The 18399-nt window shown below is 38.0% G+C and overlaps 2 protein-coding genes across 4 annotated transcripts in view; both read left to right on the top strand.

Annotated features, from left to right (window-relative positions):
• Nucleotides 1–5902: 5902 nt before the first annotated feature.
• LOC133665206 (nestin-like) overlaps nt 5903–18399 on the top strand; it is a 14895-nt gene continuing 2398 nt past the window's right edge. The window contains exons 1-14 of one of the 2 annotated variants that reach the window (XM_062070452.1): nt 5903–6019; nt 11103–11280; nt 12776–12974; nt 13044–13079; nt 13509–13667; nt 13747–13968; nt 14027–14218; nt 14290–14448; nt 14522–14845; nt 14921–15049; nt 15108–15299; nt 15372–15650; nt 15726–15906; nt 15982–16113. In XM_062070452.1, the coding sequence (XP_061926436.1) occupies nt 12801–12974; nt 13044–13079; nt 13509–13667; nt 13747–13968; nt 14027–14218; nt 14290–14448; nt 14522–14845; nt 14921–15049; nt 15108–15299; nt 15372–15650; nt 15726–15905 (2046 nt within the window). In that variant the 5' untranslated portion in view covers nt 5903–6019; nt 11103–11280; nt 12776–12800 and the 3' untranslated portion in view covers nt 15906; nt 15982–16113. Of the gene's footprint in view, nt 6020–11102; nt 11281–12775; nt 12975–13043; nt 13080–13508; nt 13668–13746; nt 13969–14026; nt 14219–14289; nt 14449–14521; nt 14846–14920; nt 15050–15107; nt 15300–15371; nt 15651–15725; nt 15907–15981; nt 16114–18399 lie in introns of those variants that run through there. The other variant, XM_062070453.1, reaches the window with a different exon arrangement.
• LOC133665207 (nestin-like) overlaps nt 16376–18399 on the top strand; it is a 2260-nt gene continuing 236 nt past the window's right edge. The window contains exons 1-2 of one of the 2 annotated variants that reach the window (XM_062070454.1): nt 16376–17136; nt 17206–18399. The exon at nt 17206–18399 is cut by the window's right edge and continues 236 nt beyond it. In XM_062070454.1, the coding sequence (XP_061926438.1) occupies nt 16377–17048 (672 nt within the window). In that variant the 5' untranslated portion in view covers nt 16376 and the 3' untranslated portion in view covers nt 17049–17136; nt 17206–18399. The other variant, XM_062070455.1, reaches the window with a different exon arrangement.

Raw genomic sequence — 18399 nt, 5'->3', positions numbered from 1 at the left:
TTATGATTGTTTATCAAAATATAACTATAAATGTCAACATTGTGTATGTGCTGAAAGATTAATTTATGATTGTTTATCAAAATATAACTATAGATGTAAACATTGTGTATGTGCTGAAAGATTAATTTATGATTGTTATCAAAATATAACTATAGATGTCAACATTGTGTATGTGCTGAAAGATTAAGTTATGATTGTTTATCAAAATATAACTATAGATGTCAACATTGTGTATGTGCAGAAAGCTTCATTTATGAATGTTATCAAAATATAACCATAGATGTCAACATTGCGTACGTGCTGAAAGATTCATTAATGATTGTTTATCAAAATATAACTATAGATGTCAACATTGTGTACGTGCTGAAAGATTCATTTATGATTGTTTATCAAAATATAACTATAAATGTCAACATTGTGTATGTGTTGAAATATTCATTTATGATTGTTTATCAAAATATAACTATAGATGTCAACATTGTGTATGGGCTGAAAGATTCATTTATGATTGTTTATCAAAATATAACTATAGATGTCAACATTGTGTATGTGCTGAAAGATTAATTTATGATTGTTTATCAAAATATAACTATAGATGTCAACATTGTGTATGTGCTGAAATATTCATTTATGATTGTTAATCAAAATATAACTATAGATGTCAACATTGTGTATGTGCTGAAAGATTCATTTATGATTGTTTATCAAAATATAACTATAGATGTCAACATTGTGTATGTGCTGAAAGATTCATTTATGATTGTTTATCAAAATATAACTATAGATGTCAACATTGTGTATGTGCTGAAAGATTCATTTATGATTGTTTATCAAAATATAACTATAGATGTCAACATTGTGTATGTGCTGAAATATTCATTTATGATTGTTTATCAAAATATAACTATAAATGTCAACATTGTGTATGTGCTGAAAGATTAATTTATGATTGTTTATCAAAATATAACTATAGATGTAAACATTGTGTATGTGCTGAAAGATTAATTTATGATTGTTTATCAAAATATAACTATAGATGTCAACATTGTGTATGTGCTGAAAGATTAAGTTATGATTGTTTATCAAAATATAACTATAGATGTCAACATTGTGTATGTGCAGAAAGCTTCATTTATGAATGTTATCAAAATATAACCATAGATGTCAACATTGTGTACGTGCTGTAAGATTCATTAATGATTGTTTATCAAAATATAACTATAAATGTCAACATTGTGTATGTGCTGAAAGATTCATTTATGATTGTTTATCAAAATATAACTATAGATGTAAACATTGTGTACGTGCTGAAAGATTCATTTATGATGTTTATCAAAATATAACTATAGATGTCAACATTGTGTATGTGCTGAAAGATTAAGTTATGATTGTTTATCAAAATATAACTATAGATGTCAACATTGTGTATGTGCTGAAATATTCATTTATGATTGTTTATCAAAATATAACTATAGATGTCAACATTGTGTATATGCTGAAAGATTCATTTATGATTGTTTATCAAAATATAACTATAAATGTCAACATTGTGTATGTGCTGAAATATTCATTTATGATTGTTTATCAAAATATAACTATACATGTCAACATTGTGTATGTGCTGAAAGATTAAGTTATGATTGTTTATCAAAATATAACTATAGATGTCAACATTGTGTATGTGCTGAAAGATTAAGTTATGATTGTTTATCAAAATATAACTATAGATGTCAACATTGTGTATGTGCTGAAATATTCATTTATGATTGTTTATCAAAATATAACTATAGATGTCAACATTGTGTATATGCTGAAAGATTCATTTATGATTGTTTATCAAAATATAACTATAAATGTCAACATTGTGTATGTGCTGAAATATTCATTTATGATTGTTTATCAAAATATAACTATAGATGTCAACATTGTGTATGTGCTGAAAGATTCATTCATGATTGTTTATCAAAATATAACTATAGATGTCAACATTGTGTATGTGCTGAAAGATTCATTTATGATTGTTTATCAAAATATAACTATAGATGTCAACATTGTGTATGTGCTGAAATATTAAGTTATGATTGTTTATCAGAATATAACTATAGATGTTAACATTGTGTATGTGCTGAAAGATACATTTATGATTGTTATCAAAATATAACTATAGATGTCAACATTGTGTATGTGCTGAAAGATACATTTATGATTGTTATCAAAATATAACTATAGATGTCAACATTGTGTATGTGCTGAAAGATTCATTTATGATTGTTTATCAAAATATAACTATAGATGTCAACATTGTGTATGTGCTGAAATATTAAGTTATGATTGTTTATCAGAATATAACTATAGATGTCAACATTGTGTATGTGCTGAAAGATACATTTATGATTGTTATCAAAATATAACTATAGATGTCAACATTGTGTATGTGCTGAAAGATACATTTATGATTGTTATCAAAATATAACTATAGATGTCAACATTGTGTACGTGCTGAAAGATTCATTTATGATTGTTTATCAAAATATAACTATAGATGTCAACATTGTGTATGTGCTGAAAGATTCATTTATGATTGTTTATCAAAATATAACTATAGATGTCAACATTGTGTATGTGCTGAAAGATTCATTTATGATTGTTTATCAAAATATAACTATGTTATGTCAACATTGTGTATGTGCTGAAAGATTCATTCATGATTGTTTATCAAAATATAACTATAAATGTCAACATTGTGTATGTGCTGAAAGATTCATTTATGATTGTTTATCAAAATATAACTATAGATGTAAACATTGTGTACGTGCTGAAAGATTCATTTATGATTGTTTATCAAAATATAACTATAAATGTCAACATTGTGTATGTGCTGAAAGATTCATTCATGATTGTTTATCAAAGTATAACTATAGATGTCAACATTGTGTAAGTGCTGAAAGATTCATTTATGATTGTTTACAAAATATAACTATAGATGTCAACATTGTGTATGTGCTGAAAGATTCATTTATGATTGTTTACAAAATATAACTATAGATGTCAACATTGTGTAAGTGCTGAAAGATTCATTTATGATTGTTTACAAAATATAACTATAGATGTCAACATTGTGTATGTGCTGAAATATTAATTCATAATTGTTTATCAAAATATAACTATAGATGTCAACATTGTGTATGTGCTGAAATATTAATTCATAATTGTTTATCAAAATATAACTATAAATGTCAACATTGTGTATGTGCTAAAAGATTCATTTATGATTGTTTATCAAAATATTTTATGGGTCAATCATTTTTAACCCAAAATCAATTTAAAATTTTAACCCAACTGCTGGTTCAAAAAAGGACAAACCCCTTTTTTGGGTTATTTTAACTCAACATTTCGGGTACATTTTTTCAACCCAACTCATGGATTGAATTATTTAACCCAAAAGGTGAGATACACTAACTCATTGTTGGTTTATTTGTAACCCAACTATTGGGTTTAATTTATTCAATACAAAAGTTGAGTTATGCTAACTACAATGTTGGGTTGTTTTAAACCCAACATTGGGTTGTCCAATTTAGCGCATTTTGACCCAATAGTTGGGTAAAAATGATAAATGTTACTGCTAGTTTGTCCTACTCCTTCCCAACTACTGATCATAATTATTTTTATTCCATTGAAATATACCCAAAAACAAGATATGAGAATGACATTTTTACAAGAAGATGTATTTATTTTACAAAACAAAAGTCAAACATAAATTGAGTAACTACACAAAGGCTCTCCCAGGGCTGGGACAGACGGGTAGAGATACTCCACCATATTTGTTCCAACCTAAGACAAACACAAGTCAAGATCGAAAAAAGGAAGTGAATGTTGCATTGAAAGTGAATCCTCAGAAAGAAAAGTGGTAAACTAAATGACAAAGTCAAATTAAGCAGTTCAAGACTGGTAGGTACATTTTGAGTGAAGCGTAGATGTGTGCATGACACCACGTCTTAATGACAGACCAGTTCCGAACCACTAATTTAGAAAATTAACCTTTAACATTTCCCCATTTCATGTTTACCTTCTTGCATGCAACATTGTACTTAGTGGCATACGGTGTATACTCTTGGTTGGTGTGCCGCAGAGTCTTCTTGCCAACTCTATTGTCAGGCTTGTCACTGACAGTTTGGCTATGTTTGAGTTGTCCCTCTGTTTGGGTTTTATTTCCTGTCAGGGCTCTTATTTTGGTTCAGTTTCCTGCTTGTCTCCCTGAGCGCTGGTTTCCCTCACCTGCCCCTGATTGGCAGTCTGGCACACCTGGTGGCAAGTGCCAATCAGGCTCCTATTTGCACCTGCCTCTCCCCCAGTCTGTGCTGGAGTATTAATACCTGTATGCTGTGGACTGTTTGCTGGTTGCTGTCTCCAGTTTTCTTGTTTCCTGTTTGCTGGTTCCAGTTCACCTGTTTTCCTGGTATCCTGTTTCCTGTCTCCTGGTTTGTGTTTTTCCTGCATTTTTTGGACATTAAAAATCATGTCTTCCTGTATCAAGCCTGCCATCTCTGCATCTTGGGGTTCGTCACCACCAAGACTTGACATCTATACACCGTCTATGGCACCATATCAAGCAAGAGTCTCGGGGCTAGTTCCCCTTTGGCATCTGGAGGGCAGCAATATTCAGATGTGGAAGACATCTACCTATTTGGAACCGTGATCGCGGGGCACCTGCTGACTGGGCTGGGCATTGCTCTGGTGTATCGTCACATTCCTAAGACGATGGCAGCCACTCAAGGAGCCCAAAGGCTGTTCGTCGCAATGAAAGGTTTGGGCCGGGCTGTGGGATCACAGACTGGGGCGATTTCTGAACTGAATCGCAAGATGGATCACATCATGGAAAAGCTGGTTGAAAGGGGAAAATTGGATATGAGAGCCAGCATGGACAAATAGAACAGACAAGCTATTGTAATGTCTGCTCGCGGAAAAACAAACATCCTAATCTACAATTTGACTCCCTCAAATGGCCTTGACGCTGCAACACAAGCAGGCTGTTCTGAAAACATCCCCCGAGGACTCCTCGATGGACGCTTTTAACTTACCTCCCTACTCAACGACACCTGGAGTCAAACTTTTGCTTCCATGCAGAACGGCCCCAGGCCTATGGACACTACATCAACACACCCAAGACAATGGGCATATACACACACACACACACACACCATCCCCCACCCCACACCTTCACCACCGCTTGATTCCCCTTTGGGGTGATGGACGGCTGCCAGCGCTTCATGGCGGCCCCAACCCCCCCCCCCCCTCTGTTGCGAGTTAGCATGATTATACGTAACATGTTTATGTGTGCATGGCATGGAAGTTTTTATTTTTTTTACTATTTATTTTACTTGTTGGGTGCAGCTATTTGTGGTTCTAGCGTTGTTGTTTGTTTTTTGTTTGTTTTTTTAACTGCAAATCTGCGGTCCCCTCCAAGGTTTCTCTTTGTATCCCATTGGGTTGAGTTTTTCCTTGCCCTGATGTGGGATCTGAGGTTGTGGCTTGTGCAACCCTTTGAGACGCTTGTGATTTAGGGCATAAATAAGCTTTGATTGATTGATTGATTGAAAGAGTGAGAATCACTGCTTTATAAATAAAAAACATATTGAATCTGGTCAGTATATTTATGACATTTTCATTTTCTCTATTTACATTTTTTATTTGAGGCTCCGGGGGAGAAATTGATTACATTGATTGAAAGGATCCTTGTAGAAAAAAAAACATTTCCCAAGAAATGGGATTGGAGATGTTTCCTAAACATTTCATCACGCCAGCAGATGGCGGCATAACAAAGTCTCTCCATAGCAAAGCTGCCAAGTTGACGTGTCTGCTGTGTGACGTCACTCCAGGTCCTTTCATGACCACGACGTGCTGAGTATGAAGGCCTCTGATTGGAGGAGCATGATGCGGGGAGGAGAGGAACATCTCAAGTTGGGACTCCAGAGCCTTGATTTGCTCCCAGAGCGCTCCAGTTTCTGGTCCTTTGGCTTCGGTAAGACGACTATTGTCCTTTTCCACGCTTTGCAAAGAATGTTCTCAACATGAGTTATGGCACCTCCTTATCAGTCACTCATTTACATTTCTTTAGCATGAATGCTGGAAACATTTGACATTCTACTTTTAAAACTTGATCAAATGTGCATTTATTACACATGTTTCATGCTATAAAGCAGGGTTCCCCAAATTCCTGGAATTTCGGGGAAACCGGGAATTTTTACAGTTCGAAAAACAACTTTGTTTTTTGTCCTGATTAAGAGGAATGTTTTGACGGTGGAACGGTTGAAGTGTTTTGAAAAATGTGGAAGAAGTAGTCGCCAGGAAAAAGGGTCAACAAAGGGTTTGAAAAAACTGGAATTGTGCGAATTCCTGGAATTTTTTGGAACTTGAAAAACTAATAGATTGAATGTCCAGGATGAGTGGAATATGTTGAATCGGTTGAAAAATGTTGCAATTGTGGAAGTGTGAAAAATGGATAATTCCTTTGGAATGTGGAAAATGTCCCAACAAACTGAGAATTCTTGGAAATCCGGGAATTTTTTCTCAGTTTTTGAAAGTGGGCACACCATTTTTGAAAAGGCTGAATATTTTGAAGTTGGAACGTTTTCAGTTGGAGTTGTGGAACTTTGAAAAATGTCCCATTCTTTTCAATAAGAATTTCAGGAAAAGAGGAATTTTTTGGGAAAAAAGTAATATTCTGAATGAGTTGAAATGGTTGGTGTTGGAATTTTTCAAATCGGTCGAGAAATGTTGAAGTAGTAAAGTTTTTAATAAGGAATTCCTGGAATTTCGGGAAAACCGGGAATTTTTCCAGTTCGAAAGACACATTTGTATTTTGTCCTGATTAAGAGGAATGTTTTGACGGTGGAACTTTTGAAGTGGGTTGAAAAATGTGGGAGGAGTAGTTGCCAAAAAAAAGGGTCAAAAAGGGTTTGAAAAACCTGGAATTCTGGGAATTCCTGGAATTAATTTTGAACTTGAAAAAATAAGTTTGAATGTCCAGGATGAGTGGAATATGTTGAAGGTTGAGTGGTTTGAATCGGTTGAAAAATGTGGGAATGGTGGAAGTTTGAAAAATGGATAATTCCTTTGGAATGTGGAAAATGTCCCAAAAAACTGAGAATTCTTGGAAATCTGGGAATTTTTTTTCCAGTTTTTGAAAGGGAGCACACAATTCTTGAACAGGCTGAATGTTTTGAAGTTGGAACGGTTTGAGTTGGAGTTGTGGAACTTTGAAAAAATGTCCCATTCTTTTCAATGGGAATTTCATGGAATATTGGGGATTTCGGGAAAAGAGGGAATATTTTGAAAAATGCAAAAAAAATAATTGAATGTTCTGAATGAGTTGAAATGGTTGGTGTTGGAATTGTTCAAATCGGTCGAGAAATGTTGAAGTAGTAATGTTTTTAATTGAGAAATGTTATTAAAGAATTCCTGGAATTTCGGGTAAACCGGGAATTTTTACAGTTCGAAAAACAACTTTGTTTTTTGTCCTAATTAAGAGGAATGTTTTGACGGTGGAACGGTTGAAGTGTTTTGAAAAATGTGGAAGAAGTAGTCGCCAGGAAAAAGGGTCAACAAAGGGTTTGAAAAACCTGGAATTGTGTGAATTCCTGGAATTTTTTTGAACTTGAAAAACTAATAGAATGTCCAGGATGAGTGGAATATGTTGAAGGTGGAATGGTTTGAATCGGTTGAAAAATGGTGCAATTGTGGAAGTGTGAAAAATTGATAATTCCTTTGGAATGTGGAAAATGTCCCAACTACCTGAGAATTCTTGGAAATCCGGGAATTTTTTCTCAGTTTTTGAAAGTGAGCACACAATTTTTGAACAGGCTGAATATTTTGAAGTTGGAACGTTTTCAGTTGGAGTTGTGGAACTTTGAAAAATGTCCCATTCTTTTCAATAAGAATTTCGGGAAAAGAGGAATTTTTTGGGAAAATGCAAAAAAAAAAGTAATATTCTGAATGAGTTGAAATGGTTGGTGTTGGAATTTTTCAAATCGGTCGAGAAATATTGAAGTAGTAAAGTTTTTAATAAGGAATTCCTGGAATTTCGGGAAAACCGGTAATTTTTCCAGTTGGAAAGACAAATTTGTATTTTGTCCTGATTAAGAGGAATTTTTTGACGGTGGAACTTTTGAAGTGGGTTGAAAAATGTGGGAGGAGTAGTCGCCAGAAAAAAGGGTCAAAAAGGGTTTGAAAAACCTGGAATTCTGGGAATTCCTGGAATTAATTTTGAACTTGAAAAAATAATAGTTTGAATGTCCAGGATGAGTGGAATATGTTGAAGGTGGAATGGTTTGAATCGGTTGAAAAATGGTGCAATTGTGGAAGTGTGAAAAATTGATAATTCCTTTGGAATGTGGAAAATGTCCCAACTACCTGAGAATTCTTGGAAATCCGGGAATTTTTTCTCAGTTTTTGAAAGTGAGCACACAATTTTTGAACAGGCTGAATATTTTGAAGTTGGAACGTTTTCAGTTGGAGTTGTGGAACTTTGAAAAATGTCCCATTCTTTTCAATAAGAATTTCGGGAAAAGAGGAATTTTTTGGGAAAATGCAAAAAAAAAAGTAATATTCTGAAAGAGTTGAAATGGTTGGTGTTGGAATTTTTCAAATCGGTCGAGAAATGTTGAAGTAGTAAAGTTTTTAATAAGAAATTCCTGGAATTTCGGGAAAACCGGGAATTTTTCCAGTTGGAAAGACAAATTTGTATTTTGTCCTGATTAAGAGGAATGTTTTGACGGTGGAACTTTCGCAGTGGGTTGAAAAATGTGGGAGGAGTAGTCGCCAGAAAAAAGGGTCAAAAAGGGTTTGAAAAACCTGGCATTTTGGGAATTCCTGGAATTAATTTAGAACTTGAAAAAATAATAGTTTGAATGTCCAGGATGAGTGGAATATGTTGAAGGTTGAGTGGTTTGAATCGGATGAAAAATGTGGGAATGGTGGAAGTTTGAAAAATGGATAATTCCTTTGGAATGTGGAAAATGTCCCAAAAAACTGAGAATTCTTGGAAATCTGGGATTTTTTTTCCCAGTTTTTGAAAGGGAGCACACAATTCTTGAACAGGCTGAATGTTTTGAAGTTGGAACGGTTTGAGTTGGAGTTGTGGAACTTTGAAAAAATGTCCCATTCTTTTCAATGGGAATTTCATGGAATCTTGGGGATTTCGGGAAAAGAGGGAATATTTTGGAAAATGCAAAAAAAATAATTGAATGTTCTGAATGAGTTGAAATGGTTGGTGTTGGAATTTTTCAAATCGGTCGAGAAATGTTGAAGTAGTAATGTTTTTAATTGAGAAATGTTATTAAAGAATTCCTGGAATTTCGGGTAAACCGGGAATTTTTACAGTTCGAAAGACAACTTTGTTTTTTGTCCTAATTAAGAGGAATGTTTTGACGGTGGAACGGTTGAAGTGTTTTGAAAAATGTGGAAGAAGTAGTCGCCAGGAAAAAGGGTCAACAAAGGGTTTGAAAAACCTGGAATTGTGTGAATTCCTGGAATTGTTTTGAACTTGAAAAACTAATAGATTGAATGTCCAGGATGAGTGGAATATGTTAAAGGTGGAATGGTTTGAATCGGTTGAAAAATGTTGCAATTGTGGAAGTGTGAAAAATGGATAATTCCTTTGGAATGTGGAAAATGTCCCAACAACCTGAGAATTCTTGGAAATCCGGGAATTTTTTCTTAGTTTTTGAAAGTGAGCACACAATTTTTGAACAGGCTGAATATTTTGAAGTTGGAACGTTTTCAGTTGGAGTTGTGGAACTTTGAAAAATGTCCCATTCTTTTCAATAAGAATTTCGGGAAAAGAGAAATTTTTTGGGAAAATGCAAAAAAAAAAGAAGTAATATTCTGAATGAGTTGAAATGGTTGGTGTTGGAATTTTTCAAATCGGTCGAGAAATGTTGAAGTAGTAAAGTTTTTAATAAGGAATTCCTGGAATTTCGGGAAAACCGGGAATTTTTCCAGTTGGAAAAACAACTTTGTTTTTTGTCCTAATTAGGAGGAATGTTTTGATGGTAGAACGGTTGAAGTGGGTTGAAAAATGTGGGAGGAGTAGTCGCCAGAAAAAAGGGTAGAAAAAGGTTTTGAAAAAACTGGAATCCTGGGAATTCCTGGAATTTTTTTGTGAACTTGAAAAACTAATTGTTTGAATGTTCAGGATGAGTGGAATGTGTTGAAGGTAGAATGGTTTGCATTGGTTGAAAAATGTGGAAATGGTGGAAGTTTGAAAAATGTCCAATTCATTTTGAATGGGAAAAATGTCCCAGAAAACCTGGAATTCTGGGAAATCTGAGAATTTGGGGAATTTGTTAAGGGAAAACCCGCGATTGGAACAGTTTGAATCGAATGAAAAAAGTGGAACGTAGAGCGCGCCAAAATCTGGAGAAGAAGAAGAAGAAGTTGAATTAAAAAAATAGATGAATTGTGTTGTAGAAAAGCATATTAATTGTGTGATTGCTGTGAAGCATTCACACAACTCATGTTGCTGTGCGGCCCGCTAGCAAATGCGTCACGAAATGGTAACGGCCTCCGGACCGGTGGTTGGGGACCACCGCCATAAAGGACTGGTACATACGGATGAGATGAGCAGTGTTGGCGTTAACACACTTTTTCTGTCTTTTTACGCATTGAAACCAGAAAGGACGGCAATGGCGCATTTTGTTTTATTTAATTTAATTATTTTTTTTTACTGATTGTCCCTTTCCGCCTGTGTTTTGTTTACCGTATTTCCCAGACTATAAGGGTGAGCTCACCCACCTCCAAGCCTTTGAATCATTGAAAGGGGTGAACATGGTCTTAGATGAAAGACGTCACGAAAAGCTGTTAGCATGTACGATCATGAAACCAGAAACCAGATCCAGAAACCAGATCTTGGGACGAGTGTCTCTCGGCTTTGAAGTGTGTCTGAGTCCTCTGGTTGGGGGGGTGTTATGATGTCATAGAGGACGTGCCGCCACACGCGCGCAAACATCACAAACATGGCGTGCTGCATGTTGTCCGCCAACCTGGCAATCTCCCCACACCCGCACCACCAGCTCACCTGTCTGTCACTGATTGACGTCCCCCAGGTCTGAGATCCAGTTCAGTTCACCATACACCCGTCACTGAACTTAGACCTGTCACCCGTCACTGGACTCGGACCTGTCACTGGATCGGACCTGTCACCCGTCACTGGACTCGGACCTGTCACCCTTCACTGGACTAGGACCTGTCACCCGTCACTGGACTCGGTCATCAGTACACCAGGTGAACACACCTGACACCTTCTGTTAACTTTCACAAGTTCAATGATAATATTGAATAAGATCAATTTTTTAAATTAATTTAATCTCCTCTCTGAGCCGTTACCTTATGGTGGTAGAGGAGTCCCAATGATCCTAGCAGCTGTGTTGTCCAAGGCTTCTATGCCCCCCGGTAGGTCCTACCAGGCTACCAGGGTGATCAGACAAAAAGCAGCTCAAAGACTTGTATGAATACAAAAAAAAATCCAGAACCTGACTCAGGTCACCGGGGCCCTCTCTGGACCCAGGCCTGGGGGTGGGGCTCAATGGCGAGCGCCTGGTGGCCGGGCCTGCCCCCGAAGAGGCAACGTGGGTCCCCCCTCTAATGGGCTCACCACCCACTGGAGGGGCCATTGAAGGCAGGTGCTCTGTGAGCTGGGCGGCGGTCCGATCCTCGGCTACAGAAACTAGCTCTTGGGACGTGGAACGTCACCTCGTTGGGGTGGTAGGAGCTTGAGCTGGTGCGCGAGGTGGAGAAGTTCTGGATGGATCTAGTCCGTCTCACTTCGACACACAGCAAGGGCTCTGGAACCAGCCCTCTCGAGAGGGCTTCCCTAGAGGGAGTACTGGAGAGAGGTGATTAGGTTGCGTCCGACTTGTAGGAGACCACAGAGAAGACGCAGGACACGTTGGAGAGACTATAATATGGACTTTTTAAACATAAGATCATTGTCTCCCAAAACGTTATTAGTTAATGATGTCATTAGAGACCACAATCTTGACGTCATTGGTCTCAGCGAGACCTGGCTCGAACCAGACGATTTTTTTGCGCTAAATGAGGCATCTCCTAACTATACGAATGCACATATTGCTCGTCCCTTTTTATAGGGGTGGGGCCGTCGCACTAATATACAATTAAAACCTTAACCTTACCCCTAACCTAAGCAATAAGAATACATCATTTTAAGTGCTTACTATGAGGCCCTATTCAGACTTTATCAGTGATTTCTCAGAGTTTGTCGCTGATCTAGTGATGCACGCCGACAATATAATTATAATGGGGGACTTTAATATCCATATGAATACCCCATCAGACCCTCCGTACGTGGCGCTCCAGACTATGATTGATAGCTGTGGTCTTAGATAAATAATAAATGAACCCACACATCGCAACAGTAATACGATAGATCCAGTGCTTGTCAGGGGTGTCACCACCTCCAAAGTTATGATACTCCCGTGTACTAAAGTAATGTCCGATCATTACCTTATAAAAATCAAAGTTCTGACTCATTTGTCAACAAGTTAATAATAATCACTGCTTTAGCAGCCGCAACATTAATGTTGTCACAACGATGACTCTTGCTGGCCTACTGCCTTCGGTAATGGCACCATTCCCAAATGATGTGGGCTCTAATTATAACCTCACTAACAACTTTAACGACGCCCTGCGTGACACCATTGATAGTATAGCACCGCTAAACCTAAAAAAGGCCCCTAAAAGTGTTTTTTTCCATTTTCAGGCCAGATCACAGAAGAGGTTGAACTATGGAGCTCAATAATTTAGTTGACACGACCTCCACCCACTCGCCCTTCATCGTTGGAACCATCTCCATCATTACCTTCCTCATCGTGTTCCACATCCTTAGAATCATCTTCACTATAATGTCGGATGGCAGCATCATCCCGTCTTGGATGCAGATATACTTACCTTCTTTTTACGTAAAACTACTCTATTACACCTCATTTGCAGACACGGATCAAGTTGACACAAAACTTTTTCTCCTACAGCATAGACTGGCTGCAGACAACTCGAAGGAAATTGAGGTAAAAAACAACAACACATTTTTGCACTTGTTCAAAGAGTTAGACCGTGATCTAGACCGTGACAGAGCTTTCGCCGCTGCTGCTCCCAAGCTCTGGAACGACCTACCTCTGAGTGTTAGACAGGCCTCCTCTCTTCCTGTTTTTAAATCTCTCTTAACATACTTTTATTCCTTGGCTTTTAACACTGAGTGATATCCATCCTGCTATGGCGACCCATAATGCACCTGCTGTGAACCTGTTTTTATGTTTTTATGTTCTATTTATTTTAGTTATTTATTTTTTATCGTGCTCTGTTTGTGTTGTGTCGTGTTTGCTCGTTTCTCTTGTGTTATCTTTCAACCTGCCCATTGTACAGCACTTTGGCTACCCCTTTGGTAAATTTTAAATGTGCTTTATAAATAAAGTTGATTTGATTTGATTTTCTTATAGACACTCAAGTCACTTGTGGACACGATGAAGACTCTGGAAAAAGAGCATTTGGAAAGGATGAAGACTCTGGAAGAAGAACGTCGAGACAAGATGAAGGCTCTGGAGGAGCGTCTGGACAATCAGATTGCAGAAACTGCAAACAACAAAAAGAAAATTGAGGTATAATTGGTTAAATTAGACCCTTTAACCCTAATTGTTTTCTCTTTAAAAGCTCATGTCATTTTTCAACATGGTGAAGACTCTGGAAGAACATCTAGACACAATGAAAACCTTGGAAAAAGAACGGCTGGACACGACAAAGACTCTGGAAGAAGAATGTCTAGACAAGATGAAGGCTCTGGAAGGACGTCTGGACACGATGAAAAATCTGGAAGAAGACCGTTTTGACAAGATAAAGACTCTGGAAGAGCGTCTGGACAATCAGATTACAGAAACTGCAAACAACAAAAAGGAAATTGAGGTACAAACATGTTTTTAACACTTGGTTAAATTACACCCTAAGCGTCATTTGTCAACAGACTCTGGAAGAACATCTAGACACAATGAAAACCTTGGAAAAAGAACGTCTGGACACGATGAAGACTCTGGAAGATGAACGTCTGGACAAGATTAAAACTCTGGAAGAAGAACGTCTGGACAAGATAAAGACTCTGGAAGGATGTTTGGACAATCAGATTGCAGAAGCTGCAAACAACAAAGAGGAAATTGAGGTAAAAACATATTTTTGCACCTGTTTTTTTTCTCTTGTAAAAAAAAATCACAATTTGTCGACATGATGAAGTCTCTGGAAGAACGCCTGGACAAAATGAAGACTCTGGAAGATGAACGTCTGGACAATATTAAAACTCTGGAAGAAGAACGTTTGGACAAGATAAAGACTCTGGAAGGACGTCTGGACAATCAGATTGCAGAAGCTGCAAACAACAAAGAGGAAATTGAGGTAAAAACATATTTTTGCACCTGTTTTTTTTTCTCTTGTAAAAAAAATCACATCATTTGTCGACATGGTGAAGTCTCTGGAAGAACGCCTGGACAAAATGAAGACTCTGGAAGAAGAACGCCTGGACAAAATGAAGACTTTGGAAAAAGAACGTCTGGACATGATGAAGACTCTGGAAGAAGAACGCCTGGACAAAATGAAGACTCTGGAAGAAGAACGTCTGGACACGATGAAGACTCTGGAAGAAGAACGTCTGGATACGATGAAGACTCTGGAAGAAGAACTTCTGGATACGATGAAGACTCTGGAAGAAGAACGTCTAGACAAGCTGAAAACTCTGGAAGAACGTCTAGACAATCAGATTGCAGAAACTGCAAAAAACAAAAAAGAAATTGAGGTAAAAAAAACCATTTTGTCAGACCCTGATTTTTTTCTCTTGTAACAACTCATGTCATTTGTTGACATGGTGAAGACTCTGGAAAAAGAACGTCTGGACAAGATGAAGACCCTGGAACAAGAACGCCTGGACACTATGAAGACTCTGGAAGAGCGTCTGGACAATCAGATTGAAAAAACTGCAAACAACAAAAAGGAAATTGAGGTACAAAAATATTTATAACACTTGGTTAAATTAGACCGTAAGCGTCATTTGTCAACAGACTCTGGAAGAACATCTAGACACAATGAAAACCTTGGAAAAAGAACGTCTAGACACGATGAAAACTCTGGAAGATGAACGTCTGGGCAAGATTAAAACTATGGAAGAAGAACATCTGGACAAGATAAATACTCTGGAAGGACGTCTGGACAATCAGATTGCAGAAGCTGCAAACAACAAAAAGGAAATTGAGGTAAAAACATATTTTTTTCATCTGATTTTTTTTCTCTTGTAAAAACTCACATAATTTGTCGACATGATGAAGATTCTGGAAGAACGCCTGGACAAAATGAAGACTCTGGAAGAAGAACGGCTGGACAAGATGACGACTTTGGAAAAAGAACGCCTGGACAAAATGAAGACTTTGGAAGAAGAACATCTGGACAAAATTAAGAATCTGGAAAAACGTCTGGACAAAATGACGACTCTGGAAGAAGAACGTCTGGACACGATGAAGACTCTGGAAGAAGAGCGTCTGGACACGATGAAGACTCTGGAAGAACGTCTGGACAATCAGATTGCAGTCAACAAAAAGGAAATTGAGGTAAACACATTTTTAAACTTGGTTAAAGTTTTTGATCCTGATCATTTTCTCACGCCACTTGTGGACACGGTGAAGATTCTGGAAGAACGTCTGGACACGATGAAGACTCTGGAAAAAGAACGTCTGGACACGATGAAGACCTTGGAAGAACGTCTGGACTTTATGAAGACTCTGGAAAAAGAACGTCTTGACACGATGAAGACCCTGGAAGAACGTCTGGACAATCAGCTTGCCATAAAAAAAAAAGGAAATTGAGGTAAACACATTTTTAAACTTGGTTAAAGTTTTTGATCCTGATCATTTTCTCACGCCACTTGTGGACACGATGAAGACTTTGGAAGAACGTCTGGACACGATGAAGACTCTGGAACAACGTCTGGACACAATGAAGACTCTGGAAAAAGAACGTCTGGACACGATGGAGACTCTGGAAGAACGTCTGAACACAAAGAAGACTCTGGAAAAAGAACGTCTGGACACGGTGAAGACTCTGGAAGAACGTCTGGACACGATGAAGACTCTGGAAGAATGTCTGGACTCGATGAAGACTGGAAAAAGAATGCCTGGACACAATGAAGACTCTGGAAGAACGTCTGGACACGATGAAGACTCTGGAAAAAGAACGTCTGGACACGGTGAAGACTCTGGAAGAACGTCTGGACACGATGAAGACTCTGGAAGAATGTCTGGACACGATGAAGACTGGAAAAAGAATGCCTGGACACGATGAAGACTCTGGAAGAACGTCTGGACACGATGAAGACTCTGGAAAAAGAACGTCTGGACACGATGGAGACTCTGGAAAAAGAACGTCTGGACACGATGAAGACTCTGGAAAAAGAACGTCTGGACACGATGAAGACTCTGGAAAAAGAACGTCTGGACACGATGAAGACTCTGGAAAAAGAACGTCTGGACACGATGAAGAGTCTGGAAGAACGTCTGAACACAATGAAGACTCTGGAAAAAGAACGTCTGGACACGGTGAAGACTCTGGAAGAACGTCTGGACACGATGAAGACTCTGGAAGAATGTCTGGACACGATGAAGACTGGAAAAAGAATGTCTGGACACGATGAAGACTCTGGAAGAATGTCTGCACACGATGAAGACTCTGGAAGAACGTCTGGACACGATGAAGACTCTGGAAAAAGAAGGTCAAGACACGAAAAGACTCTGGAAGAACGTCTGGACACGACGAAGACTCTGGAAAAAGAACGTCTGGACACGATGAAGACTCTGGAAGAACGTCTGGACACGATGAAGACAGGAAAAAGAACGTCTGGACACGATGAAGACTCTGGAAGAACGTCTGGACACGATGAAGACTCTGGAAGAACTTCTGGACAAGATGAAGACTCTGGAAGAACACCAGGACAATCAGATTGCACCCTTTGAGTGGTCTTGCAGAATGGTCACACCATTTAAAGCGGGTGTGCATGCACCACCTTCAGCATCTTCCTCATCAAGCGCATGTAAACAACAAGTGGGTGCATTGATCCTCACATCAGTAATATTGATGATTGATATTGGAGGGGTGGCATGTGTCCTACAGGATGGACACAACAGGGAGATGTTGAGGTTGCAGTGCAGATACCAAAAGTCCACCAAAAAAAGGTAAAAACACAAGAAAAGAAGATGGAAATATTCAAAAACACAAATGCATCCAGCTGCCTCTTCAGCGGTGCCATTTCTACACACCGCTAGAAAGGTATACAATGAATAAACACCATTTCCACTGTGGTGGCCTCTGCAGGGCTCCACGCCACGGTCCTCTGGGGTGGGACAGACCCAACAAAGGACACTCCATCCTAGGCTGCCCACTAGCCCCCGGCCAATGTCCGGTCCGCATACATGCTGGTCTACCCAGGACTCCCTGAAGCTCCACATCTGTCCACGCCAGCACTTGGTCTCCTGTGCAAACAAGACCATGGACAAATGGCAGATCCTAAAGTTCCCAAAAAGCAGTCCCGATTGGGCCCCAAGCAAAAGGCAAAAAACAAGAAGAAACCTCAGGAACAGAAAAGAACTCCTGCAAGCATCTTGGAGTGTCCACCGGCAGAGTTGCTTTTCTGCTTGGCACTCACATCCTCTTCCTTGACTTTATTAGTGATCTGACATGTTTGTTGAATCAGAAGGATGACGCAAGGAGGACGTGAGTGAAGGACGTCTGCAAGCTGTCTGTCCTGATTGTCAAACACTGTTTCACCATGTTCATTACGCTTTCAAGTTGTTTGCTAATTGACTTAGTTTGCTAATTACTATATGACTTTTGTTTGCTAATTACTATATGACTTTTGTTTGCTAATTACTGTTGACTGTTTGCTGTTTGACTTTGTTTGCTAATTACTACTTGACTTTGTTTGCTAATTACTACTTGACTTTGTTTGCTAATTATTATTTGACTTTGTTTGCTAAATACTGTTTGACTTTGTTTGCTAAATACTGTGGTTTGCTAGTTACGGTTTGACTTTTTTTGCTGAACAGTTTGACTTTGATCACCGTTTGAATTTGTTTGCTAATTATTGACTGTTTGCTAATTAATGTTTGACTTTGGTTTGCTAATTACTACTTGAATTGTTTTGCTAATAACAATTTGACTTTGTTAATTACTGTTTGACTTTGTTGATTACTGTGACTTTGTCTGCTAATTACTGCTTGACTTTGGTTTGCTATTTACGGCTTGACTTTGTTTGCTAATTGACATTGTTGATTACTGTTTGACTTGTTTGTTAATTACTATTTGACT

This window comes from Entelurus aequoreus, linkage group LG14 (genome assembly GCF_033978785.1).
Source record: "Entelurus aequoreus isolate RoL-2023_Sb linkage group LG14, RoL_Eaeq_v1.1, whole genome shotgun sequence".
Lineage (NCBI taxonomy): Eukaryota > Metazoa > Chordata > Actinopteri > Syngnathiformes > Syngnathidae > Entelurus > Entelurus aequoreus.
The sequence above is the reverse complement of the archived record's forward strand: the minus strand, read 5'-3'. Positions and strand labels throughout refer to the sequence as shown.